Source organism: Pseudophryne corroboree, chromosome 5 (genome assembly GCF_028390025.1).
Source record: "Pseudophryne corroboree isolate aPseCor3 chromosome 5, aPseCor3.hap2, whole genome shotgun sequence".
NCBI lineage: Eukaryota > Metazoa > Chordata > Amphibia > Anura > Myobatrachidae > Pseudophryne > Pseudophryne corroboree.
The window spans coordinates 283,526,004-283,552,649 of NC_086448.1; the positions used below are offsets into that span (position 1 = coordinate 283,526,004).

The 26,646-nt window shown below is 46.6% G+C and overlaps 1 protein-coding gene across 2 annotated transcripts in view; it reads left to right on the forward strand.

Annotated features, from left to right (window-relative positions):
- NPHP3 (nephrocystin 3) overlaps positions 1-26,646 on the forward strand; it is a 303,001-nt gene that overhangs the window by 210,741 nt on the left and 65,614 nt on the right. For both annotated transcript variants that reach the window (XM_063922378.1, XM_063922379.1), the window contains one exon: positions 18,278-18,442. In XM_063922378.1, the coding sequence (XP_063778448.1) occupies positions 18,278-18,442 (165 nt within the window). The remainder of the gene's footprint in view (positions 1-18,277; positions 18,443-26,646) is intronic.

Below are 26,646 nucleotides of genomic sequence, written 5' to 3' on the forward strand. Positions count from 1 at the left end.
GTCTATCGGATTTGGTGGCCACGGCAACAGCCGGGAAATCCACCTTTTTACCTCAGGTCCCCTCCCAACAGAAAAAGACACCGTCTTTTCAGCCGCAGTCCTTTCGTTCCTATAAAAACAAGCGGGCAAAAGGACAGTCATATCTGCCCCGAGGCAAAGGAAAGGGTAAGAGAGTGCACCAAGCAGCTCCCTCCCAGGAGCAGAAGCCCTCCCCGGCTTCTGCAAAGCCCTCAGCATGACGTTGGGGCTTTACAAGCGGACTCAGGGGCGGTGGGGGGTCGACTCAAGAATTTCAGCGCACAGTGGGCTCACTCACAGGTGGACCCCTGGATCCTGCAGGTAGTATCTCAGGGTTACAGGTTGGAATTCGAGAAGTCTCCCCCTCGCCGGTTCCTACAGTCTGCTCTGCCAAAGTCTCCCTCAGACAGGGCGACGGTATTGGAAGCCATTCACAAGCTGTATTCTCAGCAGGTGATAGTCAAGGTACCCCTCCTACAACAGGGAAAGGGGTATTATTACACACTATTTGTGGTACCGAAGCCGGACGGCTCGGTAAGACCTATTCTAAATCTGAAATCTTTGAACCTGTACATACAAAAATTCAAGTTCAAGATGGAGTCACTCAGAGCAGTGATAGCGAATCTGGAAGAAGGGGACTTTATGGTGTCCCTGGACATCAAGGATGCTTACCTGCATGTCCCAATTTGCCCTTCACATCAAGGGTACCTCAGGTTCGTGGTGCAAAACTGTCATTATCAGTTTCAGACGCTGCCGTTTGGATTGTCCACGGCACCTCGGGTCTTTACCAAGGTAATGGCCGAAATGATGTTTCTTCTGCGAAGAAAAGGCGTATTAATTATCCCTTACTTGGACGATCTCCTGATAAGGGCAAGGTCCAGAGAACAGCTGGAGGACGTAGTAGCACTAACCCAAGTAGTGCTGCAACAGCACGGGTGGATTCTGAATTTTCCAAAATCTCAATTGACCCCGACGACACGTCTGCTGTTCCTGGGAATGATTCTGGACACGGTTCAGAAAAAGGTGTTTCTTCCGGAGGAGAAAGCCAGGGAGTTATCCGAACTTGTCAGGAACCTCCTAAAACCAGGAAAAGTGTCTGTGCATCAATGCACAAGAGTCCTGGGAAAAATGGTGGCTTCTTACGAAGCGATTCCATTCGGCAGATTCCACGCACGAACTTTTCAGTGGGATCTGCTGGACAAATGGTCCGGATCGCATCTGCAGATGCATCAGCGGATAACTTTGTCTCCACGGACAAGGGTGTCTCTTCTGTGGTGGTTGCAGAGTGCTCATCTGTTAGAGGGCCGCAGATTCGGCATACAGGACTGGGTCCTGGTGACCACGGATGCCAGTCTGAGAGGCTGGGGAGCGGTCACACAGGGAAGAAACTTCCAGGGAGTGTGGTCAAGCCTGGAGATGTCTCTTCACATAAATATACTGGAGCTAAGAGCGATTTACAATGCTCTAAGCCTGGCAAAACCCCTGCTTCAGGGTCAGCCGGTGTTGATCCAGTCGGACAACATCACGGCAGTCGCCCACGTAAACAGACAGGGCGGCACAAGAAGCAGGAGGGCAATGGCAGAAGCTGCAAGGATTCTTCGCTGGGTGGAAGATCATGTGATAGCACTGTCAGCAGTGTTCATTCCGGGAGTGCACAACTGGGAAGCGGACTTCCTCAGCAGACACGATCTACACCCGGGAGAGTGGGGACTTCATCCAGAAGTCTTCCACATGATTGTGAACCGTTGGGAAAAACCAAAGGTGGATATGATGGCGTCCCGCCTCAACAAAAAACTGGACAGGTATTGCGCCAGGTCAAGAGACCCTCAGGCAATAGCTGTGGACGCTCTGGTAACACCGTGGGTGTTCCAGTCAGTGTATGTGTTTCCTCCTCTGCCTCTCATACCAAAAGTACTGAGAATTATACGGCAAAGGGGAGTAAAAACGATACTCGTGGCTCCGGATTGGCCAAGAAGAACTTGGTACCCGGAACTTCAGGAGATGCTCACGGAAGATCCGTGGCCTCTACCTCTAAGACGGGACCTGCTTCAGCAGGGACCGTGTCTATTCCAAGACTTACCGCGGCTGCGTTTGACGGCATGGCGGTTGAACGCCGAATTCTAAGGGAAAAAGGCATTCCGGAAGAGGTCATCCCTACCCTGGTAAAAGCCAGGAAGGAGGTGACTGCACAACATTATCACCGCATTTGGAGAAAATATGTTGCGTGGTGTGAGGCCAGGAAGGCCCCGACGGAGGAATTTCAACTGGGTCGATTCCTACATTTCCTGCAAACAGGATTGTCTATGGGCCTCAAATTAGGGTCCATTAAGGTTCAAATTTCGGCCCTGTCGATTTTCTTCCAGAAAGAATTGGCTTCAGTTCCTGAAGTCCAGACTTTTGTAAAAGGAGTACTACATATACAGCCCCCGGTTGTGCCCCCAGTGGCTCCGTGGGATCTTAATGTAGTTTTGGATTTTCTCAAATCCCATTGGTTTGAGCCACTCAAATCGGTGGATTTGAAATATCTTACATGGAAAGTAACCATGCTACTGGCCCTGGCTTCAGCCAGGAGAGTGTCAGAATTGGCGGCTTTATCGTATAAAAGCCCATATCTGATTTTCCATTCGGACAGGGCAGAACTGCGGACGTGTCCTCAGTTTCTGCCTAAGGTGGTTTCAGCGTTTCACCTGAACCAGCCTATTGTGGTGCCTGCAGCTACTAGCGATTTGGAGGATTCCAAGTTGCTGGACGTTGTCAGGGCATTGAAAATATATATTTCAAGGAAGGCTGGAGTCAGAAAATCTGACTCGCTGTTTATACTGTATGCACCCAACAAGCTGGGTGCTCCTGCTTCTAAGCAGACGATTGCTCGTTGGATTTGTAGCACAATTCAACTTGCACATTCTGTGGCAGGCCTGCCACAGCCTAAATCTATCAAGGCCCATTCCACAAGGAAGGTGGGCTCATCTTGGGCGGCTGCCCGAGGGGTCTCGGCATTACAACTCTGCCGAGCAGCTACGTGGTCGGGGGAGAACACGTTTGTAAAATTCTACAAATTTGATACCCTGGCTAAAGAGGACCTGGAGTTCTCTCATTCGGTGCTGCAGAGTCATCCGCACTCTCCCGCCCGTTTGGGAGCTTTGGTATAATCCCCATGGTCCTGACGGAGTCCCAGCATCCACTAGGACGTCAGAGAAAATAAGATTTTACTTACCGATAAATCTATTTCTCGTAGTCCGTAGTGGATGCTGGGCGCCCATCCCAAGTGCGGATTGTCTGCAATACTTGTACATAGTTATTGTTACAAAAAAATCGGGTTGTTATTGTTGTGAGCCGTCTGTTCAGAGGCTCCTACGTTTGTCATACTGTTAACTGGGTTCAGATCACAGGTTGTACGGTGTGATTGGTGTGGCTGGTATGAGTCTTACCCGGGATTCAAAATCCTTCCTTATTGTGTACGCTCGTCCGGGCACAGTATCCTAACTGAGGCTTGGAGGAGGGTCATAGGGGGAGGAGCCAGTGCACACCACCTAGTCCTAAAGCTTTTATTTTTGTGCCCTGTCTCCTGCGGAGCCGCTAATCCCCATGGTCCTGACGGAGTCCCAGCATCCACTACGGACTACGAGAAATAGATTTATCGGTAAGTAAAATCTTATTTTTTTGCCTTATGTTTCCTCACAGCCTAAGAAAACGCCACATTATCAGATGCAGTCCTTTCGGTCGCATAAATCCAAGAGAGTACGGGAATCTTCTTTTCTTGCCAGAGGTAAGGGCAAGGGGAAAAAGCTGCCAACTACAGCTAGTTCCCAGGAGCAGAAGTCCTCCCCGGCTTCTACAAAATCCACCGCATGACGCTGGGGCTCTGCTGAGGGAGTCCGCTCCAGTGGGGGCATGTCTTCGACTTTTCAGCCACGTCTGAGTTCAATCACAGGTGGATCCCTGGGCAATAGACATTGTTTCCCAGGGTTACAAGCTGGAATTCGAAGAGGTGCCTCCTCGCCAGTTTTTCAAATCGGCCCTACCGGCTTCTTCCCCAGAGAGGGAGGTAGTTTTAGCAGCAATTCAAAAATTGTGTCTTCAACAAGTGGTGCTCAAGGTTCCCCTGATTCAGCAGGGGATGGGATATTACTCAACCCTGTTTGTGGTTCCGAAACCGGACGGTTCGGTCAGACCCATTCTGAATTTAAAATCCTTAAACCTTTACTTAAAAAGGTTCAAGTTCAAGATGAAATCACTCAGAGCGGTCATCGCCAGCCTGGAAGGGGGGGATTTTATGGTGTCACTGGACATAAAGGATGCATACCTTCATGTCCCCATATATCCGCGTCATCAGGCGTTCCTGAGATTTGCTGTACAGGATTGTCATTACCAATTTCAGACGTTGCCGTTTGGGCTTTCCACGGCCCCGGGGATTTTCACCAAGCTAATGGCAGAAATGATGGTGCTCCTGCGCAAGCAGGGAGCCACAATTATCCCGTACTTGGACGATCTCCTAATAAAAGCGAGGTCAAGAGAGCAGTTGCTGAACAGCGTAGCACTCTCCCTGAGGGTGTTGCACCAGCACGGCTGGATTCTCAATCTCCCGAAGTCACAGTTGGTTCCAACGACCCGTTTGCCTTTCTTAGGCATGATCCTGGATACAGACCAGAGAAGGGTTTTTCTCCCGATGGAAAAGGCCCAAGAACTCATGAACTTGGTCAGGGACCTCTTGAAGCCAAAAAGGGTGTCGGTGCATCACTGCACTCGAGTTCTGGGAAAGATGGTGGCGTCTTACGAGGCCATTCCATTCGGCAGGTTCCATGCAAGGACTTTTCAGTGGGACCTTATGGACAAGTGGTCCGGGTCACATCTACAGATTCATCAGATGATCAGCCTGTCCCCCAGGGCCAGGGTATCTCTTCTGTGGTGGCTGCAGAGTGCTCACGTTCTAGAGGGTCGCAGGTTCAGCATTCAGGACTGGGTTCTGGTAACCACGGACGCGAGCCTCCGAGGATGGGGAGCAGTCACACAGGAAAGAAACTTCCAATGTCTATGGTGAAGCCAGGAGGCTCGTCTTCACATCAACGTACTGGAATTAAGGGCCATATACAACGGCCTTCGTCAAGCGGAGAATTTGCTTCGTTACCTACAATTCTGATTCAGTCAGACAACATCACTGCAGTGGCTCATGTAAACCGTCAAGGCTAAACAAAGAGCAGAGTGGCAATGGCAGAAGCCACCAGGATTCTTCGCTGGGCGGAAAATCATGTAAGCGCTCTGACGACAGTCTTCATTCCGGGAGTAGACAACTGGGAAGCGGACTTCCTCAGCAGACACGATCTACATCCAGGAGAGTGGGGACTTCATCAGGAAGTCTTTGCAGAGTTTGCAAGTCAGTGGGGACTGCCTCAAATAGACATGATGGCGTCACACCTCAACAAGAAACTTCCGAGATATTACGCCAGGTCAAGGGACCCTCAGGCGGTAGCAGTGGACGCCCTGGTGACACCATGGGTGTTTCAGCCGGTCTATGTGTTCCCTCCTCTTCCTCTCATCTCCAAGATATTGAGAATCATAAGACGAAGAGGAGTACAGACAATTCTCATTGTTCCAGATTGGCCTCGAAGGGCCTGGAATCCGGATCTGCAGGAAATGCTCACAGAAGATCCGTGGCCTCTTCCTTTCGGAGAGTACCTGTTGCAACAGGGGCCCTGTCTGTTCCAGGACTTACCGCGGCTGCGTTTGACGGCATGGCGGTTGAACGCCGTATCCTAGCGAAAAAGGGCATTCCGGATGAGGTCATTCCTACTCTGATAAAGGCTAGGAAGGACGTGACATTGAAACATTATCACCGTATATGGAGGAAGTATGTGTCTTGGTGTGAGTCCAGGAATGCTCCTCCGGAAGAATTCCATCTGGGCCGTTTCCTTCACTTCCTACAGACTGGAGTGAATTTGGGCCTAAAATTAGGCTCCATTAAGGTTTAGATTTCGGCCCTATCCATTTTCTTTTAGAAGGAATTGGCTTCTTTCCCAGAAGTCCAGACTTTTGTGAAGGGAGTGCTGGATATCCAGCCTCCTTTTGTGCCTCCTGTGGCACCATGGGACCTTAACGTGGTGTTACGGTTCCTTAAGTCTCACTGCGGTGGAATTAAAGTATCTCACTTGGAAAGTGGTCATGTTGTTGGCCTTGGCATCGGCAAGGCGAGTGTCTGAGTTGGCGGCTTTATCTTATAAAAGCCCCTATCTGATTTTCCATGTGGATAGAGCGGAGTTGCGGACTCGTCCTCAATTTTTGCCTAAGGTGGTTTCCTCCTTTCATATGAACCAACCTATTGTGGTGCCTGTGGCTACGCGGGACTTGGAGGTTTCCGAGTCCCTTGATGTGGTCAGGGCATTGAAAATTTATGTAGCCAGAACGGCTCGGTTAGGAAAACAGAGGCACTGTTTGTCCTGTATGCAGCCAACAAGGTTGGCGCTCCTGCTTCTAAGCAGACTATTGCTCGCTGGATCTGTAACACGATTCAGCAGGCTCATTCTAAGGCTGGATTGCCGTTACCAAATTCAGTAAAGGCCCATTCCACTAGGAAGGTGGGTTCTTCTTGGCGGCTGCCCGAGGTGTCTCGGCATTACAGCTTTGCTGAGCGGCGACTTGGTCAGGTTCAAACACCTTTGCAAAGTTCTACAAGTTTGATACCCTGGCTCAGGAGGACCTCATGTTTGCTCAATCGGTGCTGCAGAGTCATCCGCACTCTCCCGCCCGTTTTGGAGCTTTGGTATAATCCCCATGGTCCTTACAGAGTCCCCAACATCCTCTAGGACGTAAGAGAAAATAAGATTTTAAACCTACCGGTAATTCTTTTTCTCCTAGTCCGTAGAGGATGCTGGGCGCCCGTCCCAGTGCGGACTAAATTCTGCAAGACTTGTATATAGTTTTGGCTTACATAAGGGTTATGTTACAGTTTTGATCAGTCTCTCACTGATGCTGTTTTGTTTCATACTGTTAACTGGTTCGTATATACCATGTTATACGGTGTGGATGGTGTGGGCTGGTATGAATCTTGCCCTTAGATTAACAAAAATCCTTTCCTCGTACTGTCCGTCTCCTCTGGGCACAGTTTTCTAACTGAGGTCTGGAGGAGGGGCATAGAGGGAGGAGCCAGTGCATACCCATATCTAAAGTTCTTTTTAGTGCCCATGTCTCCTGCGGAGCCCGTCTATTCCCCATGGTCCTTACGGAGTCCCCAGCATCCTCTACGGACTAGGAGAAAAAGATTTACCGGTAGGTTTAAAATCTTATTTTTTTTATAGATGAACTCCATTGTATCTCCTGTTCCAGGTACTCTTACCTCTAATCTAGCCTCAGATCATTGTTTTATGTTTGCTCTCTGTTTCTTTAAGGGGCGTGTAGTAAGAAAGTGTTCATCTTGGTTTTTCCTAGTGTCAATGTCAGAAAAATATCTCTATGCACACTACCATATTTGCACCTCACACAGGTCCGTGCTGCGCATGCGTACGCTCTCCCGTACGTGCGCATACTCACAGTCGCGGGCACCCGCAGGCGCACGGTATGCGTATTTACGGTAGAGTTTATGTGATCGTAGCGTGCGACTCAATCGTTACATATTTTCACTATATAATGTATTTTGTAGATCATGGTCCCTTTGATAGATTCTGAAAGTTTGGTTAATATAGAATGTTCGTGAATAGAGAAATCCCTCTTTGTTTGATACGAAGGGTCAGACAGGAGTAATACAGTGGTGTTTAGTACCCATCGGAAGAGTATTTAATTAGCAATATTCCGGTGTTGGTTTGAAGCGGATTAATCGCTCGTGCGAATAGTTATGGACATAGGAAGTTTATGAACATTTACTGTATTTGCACTTACTTATCCATGCGGCGGGAAACCCAGTTTCCCTCCCACCTGAGCTGTTGGAAATAGTCACAGCCCACCTGTATGAATCAACCTATGACCTTTTGTTATAATGCGAGGAGGAATTCCTGTGTCCAATGAACAATGAGATTGTAGGGACCATTGAATTGTATTGTGTGTGGGGCATAAATAGACAAGCCGATCACATCCAGCTCTCACTCTTCAACGGTTATCATTGCTGAAAATCGGGAGCTGGATGTCCAGAGGCGCATGCGATCGTTTCCTTTGTGCGTAAGTTTTCTCCGCAACTATATTGATCTTCTTGTTATTGTGGGCCAATCTCTCTTTCTCTCTCTCTTCTCCTCTTTCTCTCTTATTTTCCCTTAAATAGTAATTGTATTGTATTTCCTGTGTAGTTATCTGGTTAGGTAGTCTATGTTATATTGTAGTGTATGATTTGTATTTGTATTAATTCTTTTGCAAGTATATAATTCATAATATATATATATTAGGCGTTGGACCCTAAGCCCAGGTATCTGTGTATTTCTTATAGTGTTTAGTATTCTCAGAGCGTCGGTGACGCTCAAACAGCTTTTAAGTTAATAAGGTTACACTGTGTTGCATCTACACCCTATCTCTACACAAAGGTTTTACAGCATAGTACATTGTTTATGGTTTAGATATAAAGGTTTAACATTGTGAGCGTCTGCGCCGCTCGTGATCTCCTCGTGGTCTCGAGCGTCCGCTACGCTGATAGCGTAGCATTACGGTAGTCGCTCACCTATAAGTGTGCCCGATACCAACAGCGTATTCTCGTGAGCGTCCGTATCGCTCGAGCAGCCCGCTCCCGATACAGCGTCCGTTACGCTATAGTGAACCATTACGTTAGTCGGCAGCCAATAGCGTGCCTGCCTGTGATCTCTTGGCCGTGAGTGAACGTGACGCTTGAGCGTCTCGACCACGGCTAAGCGATTGTTACGCAACGAGCGTACCCTTACGGTACTCCATACGTAAATAGCGTACAGTGTTCTTAGACCTCATAAAGGGTTTTATATAAGATAAATATTTAGCTTTATCAATTGGCGGCTCGCCCGTCCTTCACATATCTGCACTAGGTAATTTCAGCAGACATTATCCAGCAGCAAAGGGCGGGAGATCATATTCCTCGTAGTGCTGTTTGGATAAGCGTCTGCTTCGCTTAGTAAAGGGTGCTGAAGGAATCCGGGACCGGAGGTAAGAACAAAACGATAGTGTCCTTTTAAAACTGTTTATTTCTGTCTTGCGTACACACGCACGCATATCTGCATTTCTTTTAATTCGTGTATTTTCATATATCACTCTCCTGTTTGCCATTGTATAATTGATAAACGTACTAAGAGAGAGTTGTCGCTATTCCATAGTTAAAGTGTAAAAATAATGCGTTAAGGGATAAAGTGTAAAAGCACACACAGCTCTACCTAAAGGTAAAAGGAGAGATTGGTGTGTTGCGCGGTAGACGATCGAGGATCATCTACATTGATAAAACGTGTTAGTTGTGTTACGGTGGACATTGGTTTTGTGTACACGTGTCTCTAACAAAGGACTGAGACTCGCGTACGCAAAGGCCGACGCACGCAGCGTAAATTACGCAACGGAGCGTCTGGGTACGCCCACGTAACTCAAGTCACACGATAGTGTTGATTTTTAAGTAGCGCAACAGGCGATAAGTAACGTAGCGCAACAGGCGATAAGTAACGCAACAAGCGATAAATAGCGCATCAGGCGATAAATAGCGCAAATCTATTTTAAATCCGAAATTTAAATTAACAGATCCTTCTCCAAATTTACAACACATCTGGTCTAAAGAAAAATGTCTGCGCAGAAATAGAAATAGAAACAAAAGTGTGTATGTGATGAGTGAGTGTTTTTAAGTTTTACAATTTTGGGGATTGAACCAAAGAAATCATCGAGTTCTCGTGAAGGTACATACGTGTAAGTGACATACATGGTGGCTAGGGAGGCATCTCTGGTTAAACATATATAAAATTTTGAGCATTAGAGTGTAGCAGACCAGGAGGTCATACTGTATCAGACCAGGAGGTCAGACCAGGAGGTCGCATAACAGACCAGGAGGTCCAGGTACAGCAGACAAGGAAGTCCGCTATAGAAACAAGGCACAACACCAAAGAAGGGTTGGTGCGACACCCATATAGGAAAACAAAGCTCAGGCTGAAGGAATTCGCAGCTGCTGAATGTCGATTCCACTGGTCGCTCCGTACATAAGATTAGTTGCTTATGTACTGAACGATTGTACCGCACGTAATTGTGTGCATTAGTTAGTAACCTGACCAGTACCATTTGTGTACAAACCCGGTCATAAACGCTATTTGTACATTCTAACGTGATTTGTGTAATTTTTTATTTTAACCAAAAAGGGAAATTCTCTGGTCACTCAGGAATTATCCGACAACCCCACCTTTACTGGAAAGGGTTAATGCTCTTCGGATCACACCCACATGTTCCAGTAAACTCAGGTTAATAGGGGCCCTGGGTCGAGTACGCCAGCACTATATCAGTGTGTGGGCATATTGGTCGGCGTGGGCGAGTGAGTGAGGTGCTCGGTAAACTTCACCGTCAACCTATCTTTGAATATTTTGGTTTTTTAAGGGTTATCAACACCTGCAAATTATGGGGGCCAGTTGTTCAAGAAGGGGGCGATCAACCTCGGTTCGGGTTGATTCTGTAAACCGACCAGTCGGGTCGGCAAGGTACGTAATGTGTGAAAAATACGGAAGGCACACAGAAATTTTATGTGATGAATGGGAAAGAATGACAATGCATGACGGGGAGAAATTCCCAAGAATAGGTAGCTTCAGCCCAGAAGTGTTAATGAATTTAAGGAGAAGGATAGGTCTTATTAAACCAGCAAAGAGACGGATCAAACATTATGATTGTTTAAAATTATGGCAACAGGAAAGTGAAATGCAAAGAGAGTTAACTGACATATCTGACTCTCATCTTGGGAGGAGAGACATGGCAATGGAGAGAATTATGGTTGCGGAGAAAGGCACAATGTTGAACAATAAAAACGCACTTAGCAACTGTAGTATAGATGATAAGAATAAGTGTAATAAACATAACAATGATAATTGTAATGCTGTTAAATGTACAACTGTTAACCCGTGCAAGTTGCACGCCATATCAAACTTCCCTCAGGAATACGAGCAAGAAAGTGAACCCAACACGATGTCGGCACCTCTTCCAGCAGCCATCACACAAGACATCCAGGTGGACGCGACCAAATCGGTAAAGGCAATAATTAAACCCCCTAACGGAGGGTCAGGTGAGGTCGTGTCCACAGGTACGTACAATGTTTTATATCACGCACAAACAAATGTACCCCATATTGTAAGACCAAAACAAGGTGATGTAATTGAGTTTAGTCCTGTCAGGGTGATCACAGTCCCCAATGGGAAGACTGACGATCAGGGAATCCTTCCCGTCCAGGACAGTGCAATGCGCTGTCCCTGGTCCCGGATGGAATTGAGATCAATTATGTCTGAATTTCCTGATCCCAGGAAAAATCTAGTAGCGTGTCAAAGGTTTGTTAAAGAACTAGGAAACTCCACAGAACCCACCAACAAAGAGTGGTGGACAGTGCTGAGGGCATGTTTGCCCTCCAGTGTTGACCCTGCGAAATTTATTGCTGATTGTAAATTAGACACGGAGGTACCTTGTACAGAGGAACACAATCAGGAATGTATTAAGCAGATCAACCGACAGTTAGAAATATATTTCCCAGCCATTGTCGAGTGGAACAAAATCTTCTCCATAAGACAAAACGAAGGGGAAAGTATTTCCAATTATTTCAATCGAGCACTGCAAGTAATGGCTAGGAACACTGGGATCACAGACATCAAAACAAGTGCACCGCACAGAGAAGTAGCAGTATCTGTGCTAATGGATGGTTTAAGGGAAGTGTTGAGAGCAAAGATACAGATCACCAATCCATACTGGAGAGATAAATCAGTAACTGCATTAAGGGACTCTGCTGTTGGGCATGAGCAAAGCATCATCAAGCACAGGGAAACAAAGAAGCCTCAGATCCCTGTGGTTAAGCCAAAGGTGACAAGGTGTTATAATTGCCAGAAGGAAGGTCATTTTGCAAGAGATTGTAGATCAGGAAGTAAACAAAAGTCACATCAGCCCCCTAGACAACGACATAATCATGGTATCCAAGGAATCAGGGAAGCACAGGGAAAACGGTTGATGGCGATGAGCATCCGAGCGTTTGAGGAGGCATCAAATCAACCAAGACCTCAGGTCATTGACACTTGGAGGAAACCCAGGGTTTGTTATCATTGTAGAAGAGAAGGGCATTATGCCAGCAACTGTAATAACCCACATAAAGTCAGACCCCCTAGACCAGGAAAATGAGCATAAATATGACACACCAAATTACAATCAGGGATCACATAGGAAGAATTTTGAGCCACACCCATAATGTGCAATCAGGAAAGGTGATCATTAGGACTGATGGTAAGCCTGAGGTTATAGTTAATAAATTGGGAGGTCATTCCCTGAAGACACAGGAATGACCGGGTGAAACGTTGTAAATGTATCTGTGAAATGTTTCTTTTTCTCTCTCCCCATCTCTGACGATTATTGGTAGGATTCAAACATTGCATATACACTTGGTCTTTGCAGAAGTCTACCAAACCCCAGCATGACCTATCCGCATCAATGTATTCTGGCCAGATACAGAGGGTGGAGTATGGAGGTGCTGGGGGGAGGGACTGCGCAAGGAAACCATTGGACATGTAGATATGACAGCCTGATGATCTGACAATGTTTTAGAAAATGTTTATGTTTGAAAGATGTTTCTTTTTTTTTTCTGTTGTTTAGTGATGTGTTATGTTATATATACATATATGAATTGTTCTCTCTCTCTTTTGTTTTTTTTTTTGTTTCCTCTCTCTTCTCACTCATGTTTTCATGTTTTAAAGATGGTATGTCACACATCAGTTAGACAAATGGTAATGCAAGATTTTTGCTCCTTACAGAGAGATCGCTGGTTTGGAAGGAATATTGCTTCACCGGAATGTTCGGTTGGAAGACTGAGAGACAGCACCTTTGAGATGACGACAGAACAGGAAGAACGACAAAGACTAGAGAACTTAATTATCGTAACAAGTTTCTCTCCCCCTCAAACTGTTTTTCTGTACCCCATTACAAATTTCTTCTTTTCTCCTCCTGTAAGATGGACTTGCCACAAGAGACTGTGATATGGATTTTCCTGTTGACCCTGATGTTGACCAGAGCAGTCTGTTTTGGTGAGAGTACCAGTGAGGTCGAGAAAGAAGTTTTGACACCAGAAAGGTTCCAATGACTAAGACGGAGGTGTAAATTTCCAATAGCAACACAAGCACCGAACAAAGGCGAGTACCGGAAACAATCTAACAGCCATGTTATTTGTAAACATTGTGAAGGATTGTTAGCTGAAGAAAACTGTATCTGTAGGCTCTGTGACAATGTAGTTGAGGATGGGTGCATTAAGAAATGCCAATCCAGTTTTAATATCCACATGGACCGGCATCCATTGAGTGACTATCACTCCTTAGTGGGTAGTGTGTTAAATAAGACAGATTGTTGGGTATGCTCTCAAGTACCTCAAGGTCATAGCAAATCAGGGCTAGTACCATTTCCTTTAACGTTAGGGGAGGTACTTGAGTTAAGTGGTGGGAGACCGGTGGACAGGAGGTTTAATATCTCCAGCCCTCCTAGTTTGAAGCTCCACCAATACCATGTGGATAGGTCCCTATTATGTTTTAACATCTCCAATCCCCGAAAGCCGGGAAATTGGGAAGTGTCATGGAGTAATCAAACCATGACCTTTTCGCATAGAGCAGATAGAATGCCTACAGATACAGAGCTTATACGCCACATAGCCAGTAGAGGAAAATCTTTCCGGTATAGATATACCTTAGGAAATAGGATTACGAGAGTTGGAGAGGTATCACCAGGATACTGTGCACATATCGTACAACCTGATACGTGTACTAAGCAGATGGAAGAATTAGGGTTAGGAGATTTCACATGGAAGGTGTGTAATATGGTTATGTCCTACTCCGTCCCATATGTTCTCCCCGATGATGCATATTTCATATGCGGGAGAAAGGCGTATAAGTGGCTTGCCCCAAACTCTGAAGGATTGTGTTATATTGGAAAAGTACTGCCTGAAGTAATGACTGTATCACATGACAAAATGAAAGACATACACCGTGTTGCCCAAACTCCTTACACTCACACCCATTACGAGCACGTAGTTAAACGGCACCTGATAGAAAGAACAGAGCATCCGGCCTCTGACATGATCCATGAATCCACCGGGATTCAGTTTCTAATCGCGTTAGACATCACTCGCACCGCCAGAGGAGTGTTGAATTATAAATGCATATCTGCGCTTGCAAATTTGTTAGATAATATCACTGAAATGTATGATGACACGTTTAGGTATACTGGAAGAGAACTTCAAGCTTATAAAACAGAACTGGTACAGCATAGAATGGTTCTTAATTACCTCACAGCAGTGACAGGCGGATATTGTGTCACACTGGCAACACAATACGGCGTGAAATGTTGCACATATATTACGAATAGCACCGAGGACCCGGTCGAGGTCATAGACCAAAAGATGGACAATATTCTCCAACTGAAGTGGGAATTTCGCAGGAGACACAATCTCACTCTTGCTGCTGTAGGTAATGAGCTGACTGGTTGGGTGTCATGGTTGAACCCGCGAAATTGGTTCTCTGGTTTAGGAGACTGGGCTCAAGGAGTCATAATGGATGTTGGGAAGTTTCTCCTATGTATCTTAGGTGTTATCATAACGATTGGCTTGATATTTAGATGCGGGCAGGCTTTAATGAAGTGCAATCGTCGTACTAGGGTAATGAGTTTAAGGAGTGAGGAAACTGTAATTCCAATGGACTTGATTTATGACCCAACGGTAGAAACAATGATGTGATGAAAATGCGATTTCTACGGTCCGTTTCTTTCACCTGTTTTTCCGTTTTCTCCAAGGTAAAAAGACCCACTTGGACGAGGAGTTTGATGAGCCGATATACAGACAACAGATGGATTAAAGAAGAAGTTTTGACAACCTGATACACAGATTTTTGATGAACTATGCCATGGATCCCCAGTTTCCCTAGAAATTTTAAAATTACGCTAGCCCAACACTTTTGTAAATCTATGGACATTGACAGCTTTTGCTCGCACCTTATGGGCAAAAGCACAAAGAAGACTGCATTCAACAGACACCAAACAAGACCTCAATCGACGAATGTGCATTTACCTGACATAGAATACCACCGCATTTACCGTAATTATGTCTTTTCTTCATTTCTACAACCCTCAGGTAATGACACACATAGTCGATAGGGAATACAGGCACAGATATCAGCAATCACATATCTCCCCCATTCATGTATCATCAACTAAAATGTGCTCCCCCATTTTGTTACAACCAAAGCCGAAAAGAGCTCGGTAAAGTTTGACAGCCCATCCACAGACCCGTACCACGGGATAAGAAGGAATTCAAATGTATACTTCGCAATACCTCGAAGCTTGATTTAAAACACGTACGGCACGATGATACATGACCCCCAAGCACGGATTCATACACACATGCTTCTGCTATCTCACTAGGTCATACCCTTTTCCTACCTTCTCCTCTCCTCCCCTACCCAACCATGTAAATGTATTAACCCCTGACATATATTTTTCTCTTTTTGAAATGTTTTAGAAGGTGGCAGTTATTGTTGACTGCCAAAGGGTGGACTGTCAAAGTCAGAAAAATATCTCTATGCACACTACCATATTTGCACCTCACACAGGTCCGTGCTGCGCATGCGTACGCTCTCCCGTACGTGCGCATACTCACAGTCGCGGGCACCCGCAGGCGCACGGTATGCGTATTTACGGTAGAGTTTATGTGATCGTAGCGTGCGACTCAATCGTTACATATTTTCACTATATAATGTATTTTGTAGATCATGGTCCCTTTGATAGATTCTGAAAGTTTGGTTAATATAGAATGTTCGTGAATAGAGAAATCCCTCTTTGTTTGATACGAAGGGTCAGACAGGAGTAATACAGTGGTGTTTAGTACCCATCGGAAGAGTATTTAATTAGCAATATTCCGGTGTTGGTTTGAAGCGGATTAATCGCTCGTGCGAATAGTTATGGACATAGGAAGTTTATGAACATTTACTGTATTTGCACTTACTTATCCATGCGGCGGGAAACCCAGTTTCCCTCCCACCTGAGCTGTTGGAAATAGTCACAGCCCACCTGTATGAATCAACCTATGACCTTTTGTTATAATGCGAGGAGGAATTCCTGTGTCCAATGAACAATGAGATTGTAGGGACCATTGAATTGTATTGTGTGTGGGGCATAAATAGACAAGCCGATCACATCCAGCTCTCACTCTTCAACGGTTATCATTGCTGAAAATCGGGAGCTGGATGTCCAGAGGCGCATGCGATCGTTTCCCTTGTGCGTAAGTTTTCTCCGCAACTATATTGATCTTCTTGTTATTGTGGGCCAATCTCTCTTTCTCTCGCTCTTCTCCTCTTTCTCTCTTATTTTCCCTTAAATAGTAATTGTATTGTATTTCCTGTGTAGTTATCTGGTTAGGTAGTCTATGTTATATTGTAGTGTATGATTTGTATTTGTATTAATTCTTTTGCAAGTATATCATTCATAATATATATATATTAGGCGTTGGACCCTAAGCCCAGGTATCTGTGTATTTCTTATAGTGTTTAGTATTCTCAGAGCGTCGTGACGCTCAAACAGCTTTTAAGTTAATAAGGTTACACTGTGTTGCATCTACACCCTATCTCTACACAAAGGTTTTACAGCATAGTACATTGTTTATGGTTTAGATATAAAGGTTTAACATTGTGAGCGTCTGCGCCGCTCGTGATCTCCTCGTGGTCTCGAGCGTCCGCTACGCTGATAGCGTAGCATTACGGTAGTCGCTCACCTATAAGTGTGCCCGATACCAACAGCGTATTCTCGTGAGCGTCCGTATCGCTCGAGCAGCCCGCTCCCGATACAGCGTCCGTTACGCTATAGTGAACCATTACGTTAGTCGGCAGCCAATAGCGTGCCTGCCTGTGATCTCTTGGCCGTGAGCGAACGTGACGCTTGAGCGTCTCGACCACGGCTAAGCGATTGTTACGCAACGAGCGTACCCTTACGGTACTCCATACGTAAATAGCGTACAGTGTTCTTAGACCTCATAAAGGGTTTTATATAAGATAAATATTTAGCTTTATCACTAGTATAAATACTTTTTCTTAAGGTCATAGGTAATAAAACGCCAGCAGAGTTGCTTATTTTTTGTCTGGGCTAATCTCAGTTACAGGTTTGATACCAAGTTCATAATTATACTCTTTGTATGTTATGTAATTTGTCTTTTTCCTTCTTCTGTCTTATAGCTTGGCAGCTAGTTCTCCTTGATCCATTCTTTGAATCTTTGGCTGATTTGCCACTACCACTGCTCAGTGGGATTCAGAATTCTTCCTTCTCAATGCTTCATCAGGTTAGGGCAGTAGCTTGTTGCATGGCAAACTTTCTGCCACAAATGCTATTCTGATTCCACCTCAATAACTTTGTGTTGGCCATGGATTCTAAATTGAGTACAGAAGGAGGTTGTTCATTGGACAGACAAAGTTCTGGTCATACAGGGTACTGTTTATCCACATTTAAGGTGTTTACTTCAGTTATAGTTACATTTATATGTGCCGTAGATTATCTTGTATTGTACATTCTTTTAGGCATTCTGACTCTTCCTTAATAACAAAGAAGCCCACATCAACAACCTACAAGGTAACACCCACTGGCATCTGGTAAGGCGTATACTTCTCTGGATGTGCCACCACCATTGCAGATCACTGCACATTTGGCTATGAGTACATAAGGCCATGAGGACTTCCTAGACATTCATAACAGAGAAGCCTATGGACTAACTTCTTAAGGTTCTACCATCTTCAGTTGGTGGCTATGACTGAGTGCTTCTTATGATGCAAGGCTCTGCATGCAACCTTTCTGTTGTATACTGAAGAATTCAGGTCTTTGCTACTCTTAGTTGGTGGTCAATTTGCTTCTGGGTTATTATTGGCTATTAGTATGCTTGTTTTGTGGTTTCTATCTAGTGCTGCTTTTTGCTACATTTTCTGTTTTCTTCCTTCATTATTGGGCTAGACTGATATGTCAGTGTCTTCCCATACCCATGAGTAATGTATCATCTATATACTCTTTGTGCCATTTCACTTCAACGAGTTACATGAGTAAAATATTTAAAGGCAACCCTCTTTCTTGCCAATTTGGTAACAGCATTGTATGTTCTTTGCAGATACTTTCCCTGATCAGCATCAGCCACAATGGAGTGAGTGAATGTGAACTGATGGAGCTCTGTTCTGGACTCACATGGCCAATATTAACATTCTTGGTGTATCACCTGCATAAGATGGTAGCCCTGCGATATAGCTGTGGGCTGCTTCAGTTTCAGCACCTCCAGGTACAGTAATACGGTAGTCCTTTATTAAAAGTCATTATTAAGTATGAAAAAATTAAGTATGATGAAGACTTAATAATAATAATTTTCATGTTTTATGATCCTGCACAATATGCAACTTAAGTAACACACTGATTGCTAGCATTCTGTTGTGTATGCACCATATACCACTTCACACTCTTCATTTCTCTGACGTCCTAAGTGGATGCTGGGACTCCGTAAGGACCATGGGGAATAGCGGCTCCGCAGGAGACTGGGCACAACTAAAGAAAGCTTTAGGACGACCTGGTGTGCACTGGCTCCTCCCACTATGACCCTCCTCCAGACCTCAGTTAGAATCTTGTGCCCGGCTGAGCTGGATGCACACTAGGGGCTCTCCTGAGCTCCTAGAAAGAAAGTATATTTTAGGTTTTTTATTTTACAGTGAGATCTGCTGGCAACAGACTCACTGCAGCGAGGGACAAAGGGGAGAAGAAGCGAACCTACCTAACTGGTGGTAGTTTGGGCTTCTTAGGCTACTGGACACCATTAACTCCAGAGGGATTGACCGCAGGACCCGACCTTGGTGTTCGTTCCCGGAGCCGCGCCGCTGGCCCCCTTACAGAGCCAGAAGCAAGAAGTGTTCCGGAAAATCGGCGGCAGAAGACTTCAGTCTTCACCAAGGTAGCGCACAGCACTGCAGCTGTGCGCCATTGCTCCTCATGCACACCTCACACTCCGGTCACTGATGGGTGCAGGGCGCTGGGGGGGGGGGGGGGGGGCGCCCTGAGGGCAATATAAGACACCTTGGCTGGCAAATCTACACCATATATAGTCAGGAAGGCTATATAGGTGTAAAAATACCCCTGCCAGAATTCCAGAAAAAGCGGGAGAAGTCCGCCGGAAAAGGGGCCGGGACATCTCCCTCAGCACACTGGCGCCATTTTTTCTTCACAGTGCAGCTGGAAGACAGCTCCCCAGGCTCTCCCCTGTAGTTTTCAGGCTCAAAGGGTTAAAAAGAGAGGGGGGGCACTAAATTTAGGCGCAATATGTGTATACAAGCAGCTATTGGGGGAAAAATCACTCAGTTATAGTGTTAATCCCTGCATTATATAGCGCTCTGGTGTGTGCTGGCATACTCTCTCTCTGTCTCCCCAAAGGACTTTGTGGGGTCCTGTCCTCAGTCAGAGCATTCCCTGTGTGTGTGCGGTGTGTCGGTACGGCTGTGTCGACATGTTGGATGAGGAAGGTTACGTGGAGGCGGAGCAGAGGCCGATAAATGGGATGTCGCCCCCTGTGGGGCCGACACCAGAGTGGATGGATAGGTGGAAGGTATTAAGCGATAAATGTCAACTCCTTACATAAAAGGCTGGATGACGTAACAGCTGTGGGACAGCCGGCTTCTCAGCCCGCGCTTGCCCAGGCGTCTCAAAGGCCATCAGGGGCTCAAAAAACGCCCGTTACCTCAGATGGCAGACACAGATGTCGGCACGGAGTCTGACTCCAGTGTCAACGAGGTTGAGACATATACACAATCCACTAGGAACATCCGTTGCATGATCTCGGCAATGAAAAATGTGTTACACATTTCTGACATGAACCCAAGTACCACATAAAAGGGGTTTTATGTTTGGGGAGAAAAAGCAGCCAGTGTTTTGTTCCCCAATCAGATGAGTGAATGAAGTGTGTAAAGAGCGTGGGTTCCCCCGATAAGAAAATGGTAATTTCTAAAAAGTTACTGTTGGCGTACCCTTTCCCGCCAGAGGATAGGTCACGTTGGGAGATATCCCCTAGGGTGGATAAGGCGCTCACACATTTGTCAAAAAAGGTGGCACTGCCGTCTTGGGATACGGCCACTTTGAAGGAGCCTGCTGATAAAAAGCAGGAGACTATCCTGAAGTCTGTATATACACACTCAGGTACTATACTGAGACCTGCATTTGCCTCAGCATAAATAGTGCTGCTGCAGCGTGGTCTGATACCCTGTCAGATAATATTAATACCCTAGACAGGGATAATATTTTGCTAACATAGAGCATATTCAAGACGTCGTCTTATATATGAAGGATGCACAGAGGGATATTTGCCGGCTGGCATCCAGAATTAATGCAATGTCCATTCTGCCAGGAGGGTATTAGAGACCCGGCAGTGGACAGGCGATGCTGCCTTTAAAAGGCACATGGAGATTCTGCCTTATAAGGGTGAGGAATTGTTTGGGGATGGTCTCTGGGACCTCGTATCCACAGCAACAGCTGGGAAGAAAAATTTTTACCTCAGGTTTCCTCACAGCCTAAGAAAGCACCGTATTTTCAGATACAGTCCTTTCGGCTTCAGAAAAGCAAGCGGGTCAAAGGCGCTTCCTTTCTGCACAGAGACAAGGGAAGAAGGAAAAAGCTGCACCAGACAGCCAGTTCCCAGGATCAAAAATCTTCCCCCGTTTCCTCTGAGTCCACCGCATGACGCTGGGGCTCCACAGGTGGAGACAGGTGCGGTGGGGGCGCGTCTCGGGAACTTCAGGGACCAGTGGGCTTGCCCACAGGTGGATCCCTAGGTTCTGCAAGTAGTATCAGAGGGATACAGGCTGGAGTTCGAGGCGACTCCCCCTCGCCGTTACCTCACATCAGCCTTGCCTGCTGCCCTCGGAGAAAGGGAGGTAGTACTGGCGGCAATTCACAAGCTGTACTTCCAGCAGGTGAAATCAAGGTACCCCTCCTTCAACAAGGCCGGGGTTACTATTCCAAAATGTTGTGGTACCGAAACCAGAAGGTTCGGTGAGACCCATTCTAAAATTGAAATCCTTGAACACTTATATACGAAGGTTCAAGTTCAAAATGGAATCACTCAGGGCGATTATTGCAAGCCTGGAGAATTTCATGGTATCACTGGACATCAAGGATGCTTACCTGCATGTCCGATTTACCCTCTTTACCAGGAGTACCTCAAAATTGTGGTACAGGATGGTCATTACCAATGACCAATAATGCCCGAAATAATTATCCCGTGCTTGGACGATCTCCTTATAAAGGCGAGGTCCAGGGAGCAGTTGTTCGTCGGAGTAGCACTATCTCGGGAAGTCCTACAACAGCACGACTGGATTCTGAATATTCCAAAGTCGCAGCTGGTTCCTACGACGCGTCTACTGTTCCTGGGTATGGTTCTGGACACAGAACAGGATAAAAAGGGTTTCTCCCGGAGGAGAAGTCCTAGGAGTTGTCGTCTCTAGACAGAGACCTCCTAATACAAATAGAGGTGTCGGTGCATCAATGCACGCAAGCCCTGGGAAAGATGGTAGCTTCTTACGAAGAAATTCCATTCGCCAGGTCCCATGCAAGGATCTTCCAGTGGGATCTGTTGGACAAGTGGTCCGGGTCGCATCTTCAGATGCATCGGCAGATAACCCTGTCTCCAAGGGCCAGGGTGTCGCTGTTGTGGTGGCTGCAGAGTGCTCATCTTCTAGGGGGCCGCAGATTCGGCATACAGGACTGGGTCCTGGTGACCACGGATGCCAGCCTTCGAGGCTGGGGGGCAGTCACACAGGGAAGAAACTTCCAAGGACTATGGAAAAGTCAGGAGACTTCCCTACACATAAATATTCTCGAACTAAGGGCCATTTACAATGTCCTAAGTCAGGCTAGACCCCTGCTTCAACACCGGCCGGTGCTGATCTGGTCAGGCAACATCACGGCGGTCGCTCATGTAAACCGACAGGGCGGCACAAGAAGCAGGATGGCGATGGCAGAAGCCACAAGGATTCTCCGATGGGCGGAAAATCATGTGTTAGCACTGTCAGCAGTGTTTATTCCTGGAGTGGACAACTGGGAAGCAGACTTCCTCAGCAGACACGACCTCCACCCGGGAGAGTGGGGACTTCATCCAGAAGTCTTCCAAATGATTGTACACCGTTGGGAAAGGCCACAGGTGGACATGATGGTGTCCCGCCTCAACAAAAAGCTACAAAGATATTGCGCCAGGTCAAGGGACCCTCAGGCGATAGCTGTGGACGCTCTGGTAACACCGTGGGTGTACCAGTCGGTGTATGTGTTCCCTTCTCTGCCTCTCTTACCCAGGGTAATGAGAATAATAAAAAGGAGAGGAGTAAGAACTATACTCATTGTTCCGGATTGGCCAAGAAGAGCTTGATACCCAGAACTCCAATAAATGATCTCAGAGGACCCATGGCCTCTGCCGCTCAGACAGGACCTGCTGCAGCAGGGGGCCTGTCTGTTCCAAGACGTACCGCGGCTGCGTTTGACAACATGGCGGTTGAACGCCGGATCCTGAAGGAAAAGGGCATTCCGGAGGAAGTTATCCCTACGCTGATTAAAGCTAGGAAAGAAGTGAACGCAAACCATTATCACCGCATATGGCGGAAATATGTTGCGTGCTGTGAGGCCAGGAAGGCCCCAAAGGAGGAATTTCAGCTAGGTCGATTTCTGCACTTCCTACAGTCAGGGTGACTATGGGCCTAAAATTGGGTTCCATTAAGGTCCAGATTTCGACTCTATCGATTTTCTTCCAAAATAGAACTGGCTTCACTGCCTGAAGTTCAGACTTTTGTTAAGGGAGTGCTGCATAGTCAGCCCCCGTTTGTGCCTCCAGTGGCACCGTGGGATCTCAACGTGGTGTTGGATTTCCTGAAGTCGCATTGGGTTGAGCCACTTAAATCCGTGGAGCTACAATACCTCACGTGGAAAGTGGTCATGCTGTTGGCCTTGGCGTCGGCCAGGCGTGTATCAGAATTGGTGGCTTTGTCAAGAAAAAGCCCGTATCTGATTTTTTTATATGGATAAGGCGGAATTGAGGACTCGTTCCCAATTCTTTCCTAAGGTGGTATCAGTTTTTCATGTGAACCAACCTATTGTGGTGCCTGCAGCTACTTGGGACTTGGAGGATTCCAAGTTACTGGACGTAGTCAGGGCCCTGAAAAGTATATGTTTCCAGGACGGCTGGAGTCAGGAAAACTGACTCGCTATTTATCCTGTATGCACCCAACAAGCTGGGTGCTCCTGCTTCTAAGCAGACTATTGCTCGCTGGATCTGTAGCACGATTCAGCTTGCACATTCTGCGGCTGGACTGCCGCATCCTAAATCAGTGAAAGCCCATTCCACGAGGAAAGTGGGCTCTTCTTGGGCGGCTGCCCGAGGGGTCTCGGCTCTACAACTTTGCCGAGCAGCTACTTGGTCGGGGTCAAACACATTTGCTAAATTCTACAAGTTTGACACCCTGGCTGAGGAGGACCTAGAGTTTGCCCATTCGGTGCTGCAGAGTCATCCGCACTCTCCCGCCCGTTTGGGAGCTTTGGTATAATCCCCATGGTCCTTACGGAGTCCCAGCATCCACTTAGGACGTCAGAGAAAATAAGATTTTACTCACCGGTAAATCTATTTCTCGTAGTCCGTAGTGGATGCTGGGCGCCCATCCCAAGTGCGGATTGTCTGCAATACTTGTTTATAGTTATTGCCTAACTAAAGGGTTATTGTTGAGCCATCTGTTGAGAGGCTCAGTTATATTTCATACTGTTAACTGGGTATAGTATTACGAGTTATACGGTGTGATTGGTGTGGCTGGTATGAGTCTTACCCGGGATTCTAAATCCTTCCTTATTGTGTCAGCTCTTCCGGGCACAGTATCCTAACTGAGGTCTGGAGGAGGGTCATAGTGGGAGGAGCCAGTGCACACCAGGTAGTCCTAAAGCTTTCTTTAGTTGTGCCCAGTCTCCTGCGGAGCCGCTATTCCCCATGGTCCTTACGGAGTCCCAGCATCCACTACGGACTACGAGAAATAGATTTACCGGTGAGTAAAATCTTAGTTTAAACTCTGTGTATATTTCAATAACCTTACAGTTGTTGTAGGGGCTGACTCAGAGGTGGACGCTAATTGCACTGCTGCTGTGTCTTTGTATGCAGCAGCGATGTGATAATATGCAACAGCCGCAGGAGGCATTTTGCATTAAAAGACTGGTTCTTTAAAATGCTGGGTTCTTTGATCCGCCGCTGCTGCATCCGAGGACGCAGCACTGAATCAACTGTGTGACCATCAGACATCTGAGTAACCCTCAGGTTACTCAGGCTGTCCGGTGACATTGCACTGCCCAGAAAATGGGGCCAACATGCCCCTGTTTTCTGTAACGCTACTTGACACTGCCCCAAACGCCAGCAGCATGTCAATCATGTTGCAGCGTTTGGGGCACTGTAAGCATTATCGCAGCCCCAGATCTGCACTTGCAAGAATCTAATAACTTGAGAGATGTGCATAAACATTGGGTTTACATACATATCTGAATTAGACCCATAGACAAGTGATATGCACTTCGCATAGCTTAGGCCCAAAGCTGACCACACACAAAAAAATCACTGTGGCGATTTTTGTTACCGAATTGTCCTGTTACCCTTATATGTGAGCCACAATCAATGATTCCATTTGATCATTAGCCAACCAGAGTGTATAGGACACTTGTCAATTTTTATTTTTGGCGTGATCACTGTCTGGTTGTCCCAACAAAACTATACTGATTAATATACTTTAAAGAACACACAATAGTAATATGTTTTCATTAATTTCAAGTTCTCTGTGAAAATAGATTCCCGTAAATAAATGTAGATGAGCTCTGTTACCAGGGGAACGCTGCTGATTCTTTTCCCGACCTGCATAGGGGTGAGTTTGTGTGACCGGCGTTTGGGATCCCGCCAGTCACCATACCGACACCGGGTTCCCGTGCTGTAGATTTCCGGGGGGGGTGGGGGGGGTAATAACACGCTCACCACAGGTTCTCTTCCCACTCTATGGGTGTCGTGGACACCCACGTTTAGGAGCAGTCCATCAGTCGGCATGCTGACTGTCGGGCTGTTCATCGGTCGGGATCTCAGTGTCGGTATAGAGACCGGCGGTCGCATAACTACATCCCCTGCAAAGGATGAATTTATTTTTGTAGTTTTAGTTTGTAACTGTCCTAAGGAAGGACAAATAGTGAGGTTTGTCTTCACAGTTTCAGTCAGAATGTTTTGAAGGATATAAAAGTGTTACAGATATGTGAGGTTGGATTCATAAAGAGGGTTACAAATATAATGTAAGCAGCAGCGATAGCTCCTGTGTCCACATCTGAATCAGGCACATTATGTGTTCATTAAGACCTACAATTTTCCTATGGTAATTGAAGCATTTATGTAGCTTAATGTCTATACTACAGTACTATATGCACTCACTGCAAATGGGATGCAAGAATACATTTATTTCTCCTTCATCCACTAGGGGCCACTGGAGTGCAGATACAATGGGGATATAGTGGGCAGTAACTGGGAGCTGGCACTTTAAGTTTAGAACCATGTGACTAGCTCCTCCCCTACTATGTCCCCCCTCCAAGCCAGTCTTTAATTTGTGCCAAGGGAGCTGGTTCACTTTTGGGACTTTTCCTGAAGATTTTTTAGTTTTATTTTATTTTATTGTTTTTATTATTCTTTCTTACACTCAAAGATTGGCAGCTCTGCCTCTGCCAGTCTGCACCGCGGGAGCTGCCGGCGGGGTCCCATCGCAGCTGTGTGCGGCTTGGGATGGATCCCCGGCTGAAGGAGACACTTGCTCTCTGGAGATGGCCGGACACCGCTGCCGGGGCCGCTCCATCAGCAGAAGAGTCAGCAGTGCAGCAGCGGTAAGTATACCCCCCCCTTCCCGCCCGCGACTCGCATTGCCGGTGGTGGATGCATCCTCCCCACCGCTACGATTGCGCTGGCGCTTCTACATTTTAAATTAGTCGCCATAATGAGAGGGGCGGAGCTTAATCCCAACATGGGCCTCAGCTCCCAGCTGCCCCGGCGTCTCTGTGCGCGCTGGTGGCCATTTCCACACTGCATTGGAGGCTGAAGGGGACCTTGTAACAGGCCTGTACTAGTGGACAGACGGATGTCAGCAGAGCGTCTCCAGTCGGCCTGGAAACATCTGGATGCACGCTTTCAGCTATCACACTATTTTTGTCTTCCTATCCTTTCCCCGCAGATAGCAGGAAATGATATGAGATCCCTCCACTTGTATACCCCTCGGTATCTCCCGGTCCAAGAAGCTGCCGGTTCCTGGAGTAACCACGTTGAAGGAGCCATCTGAGAGAATTATGCGGCGGAGGTTCTACATTGCCCAGCGCAGGTAGGTTGTTGGGGAACAATGGTCCTCAGGGCTACATGACGACTTGCATCAGGATCAACTGATACCTTGGGCAGATCATATTCACAAATCTGCT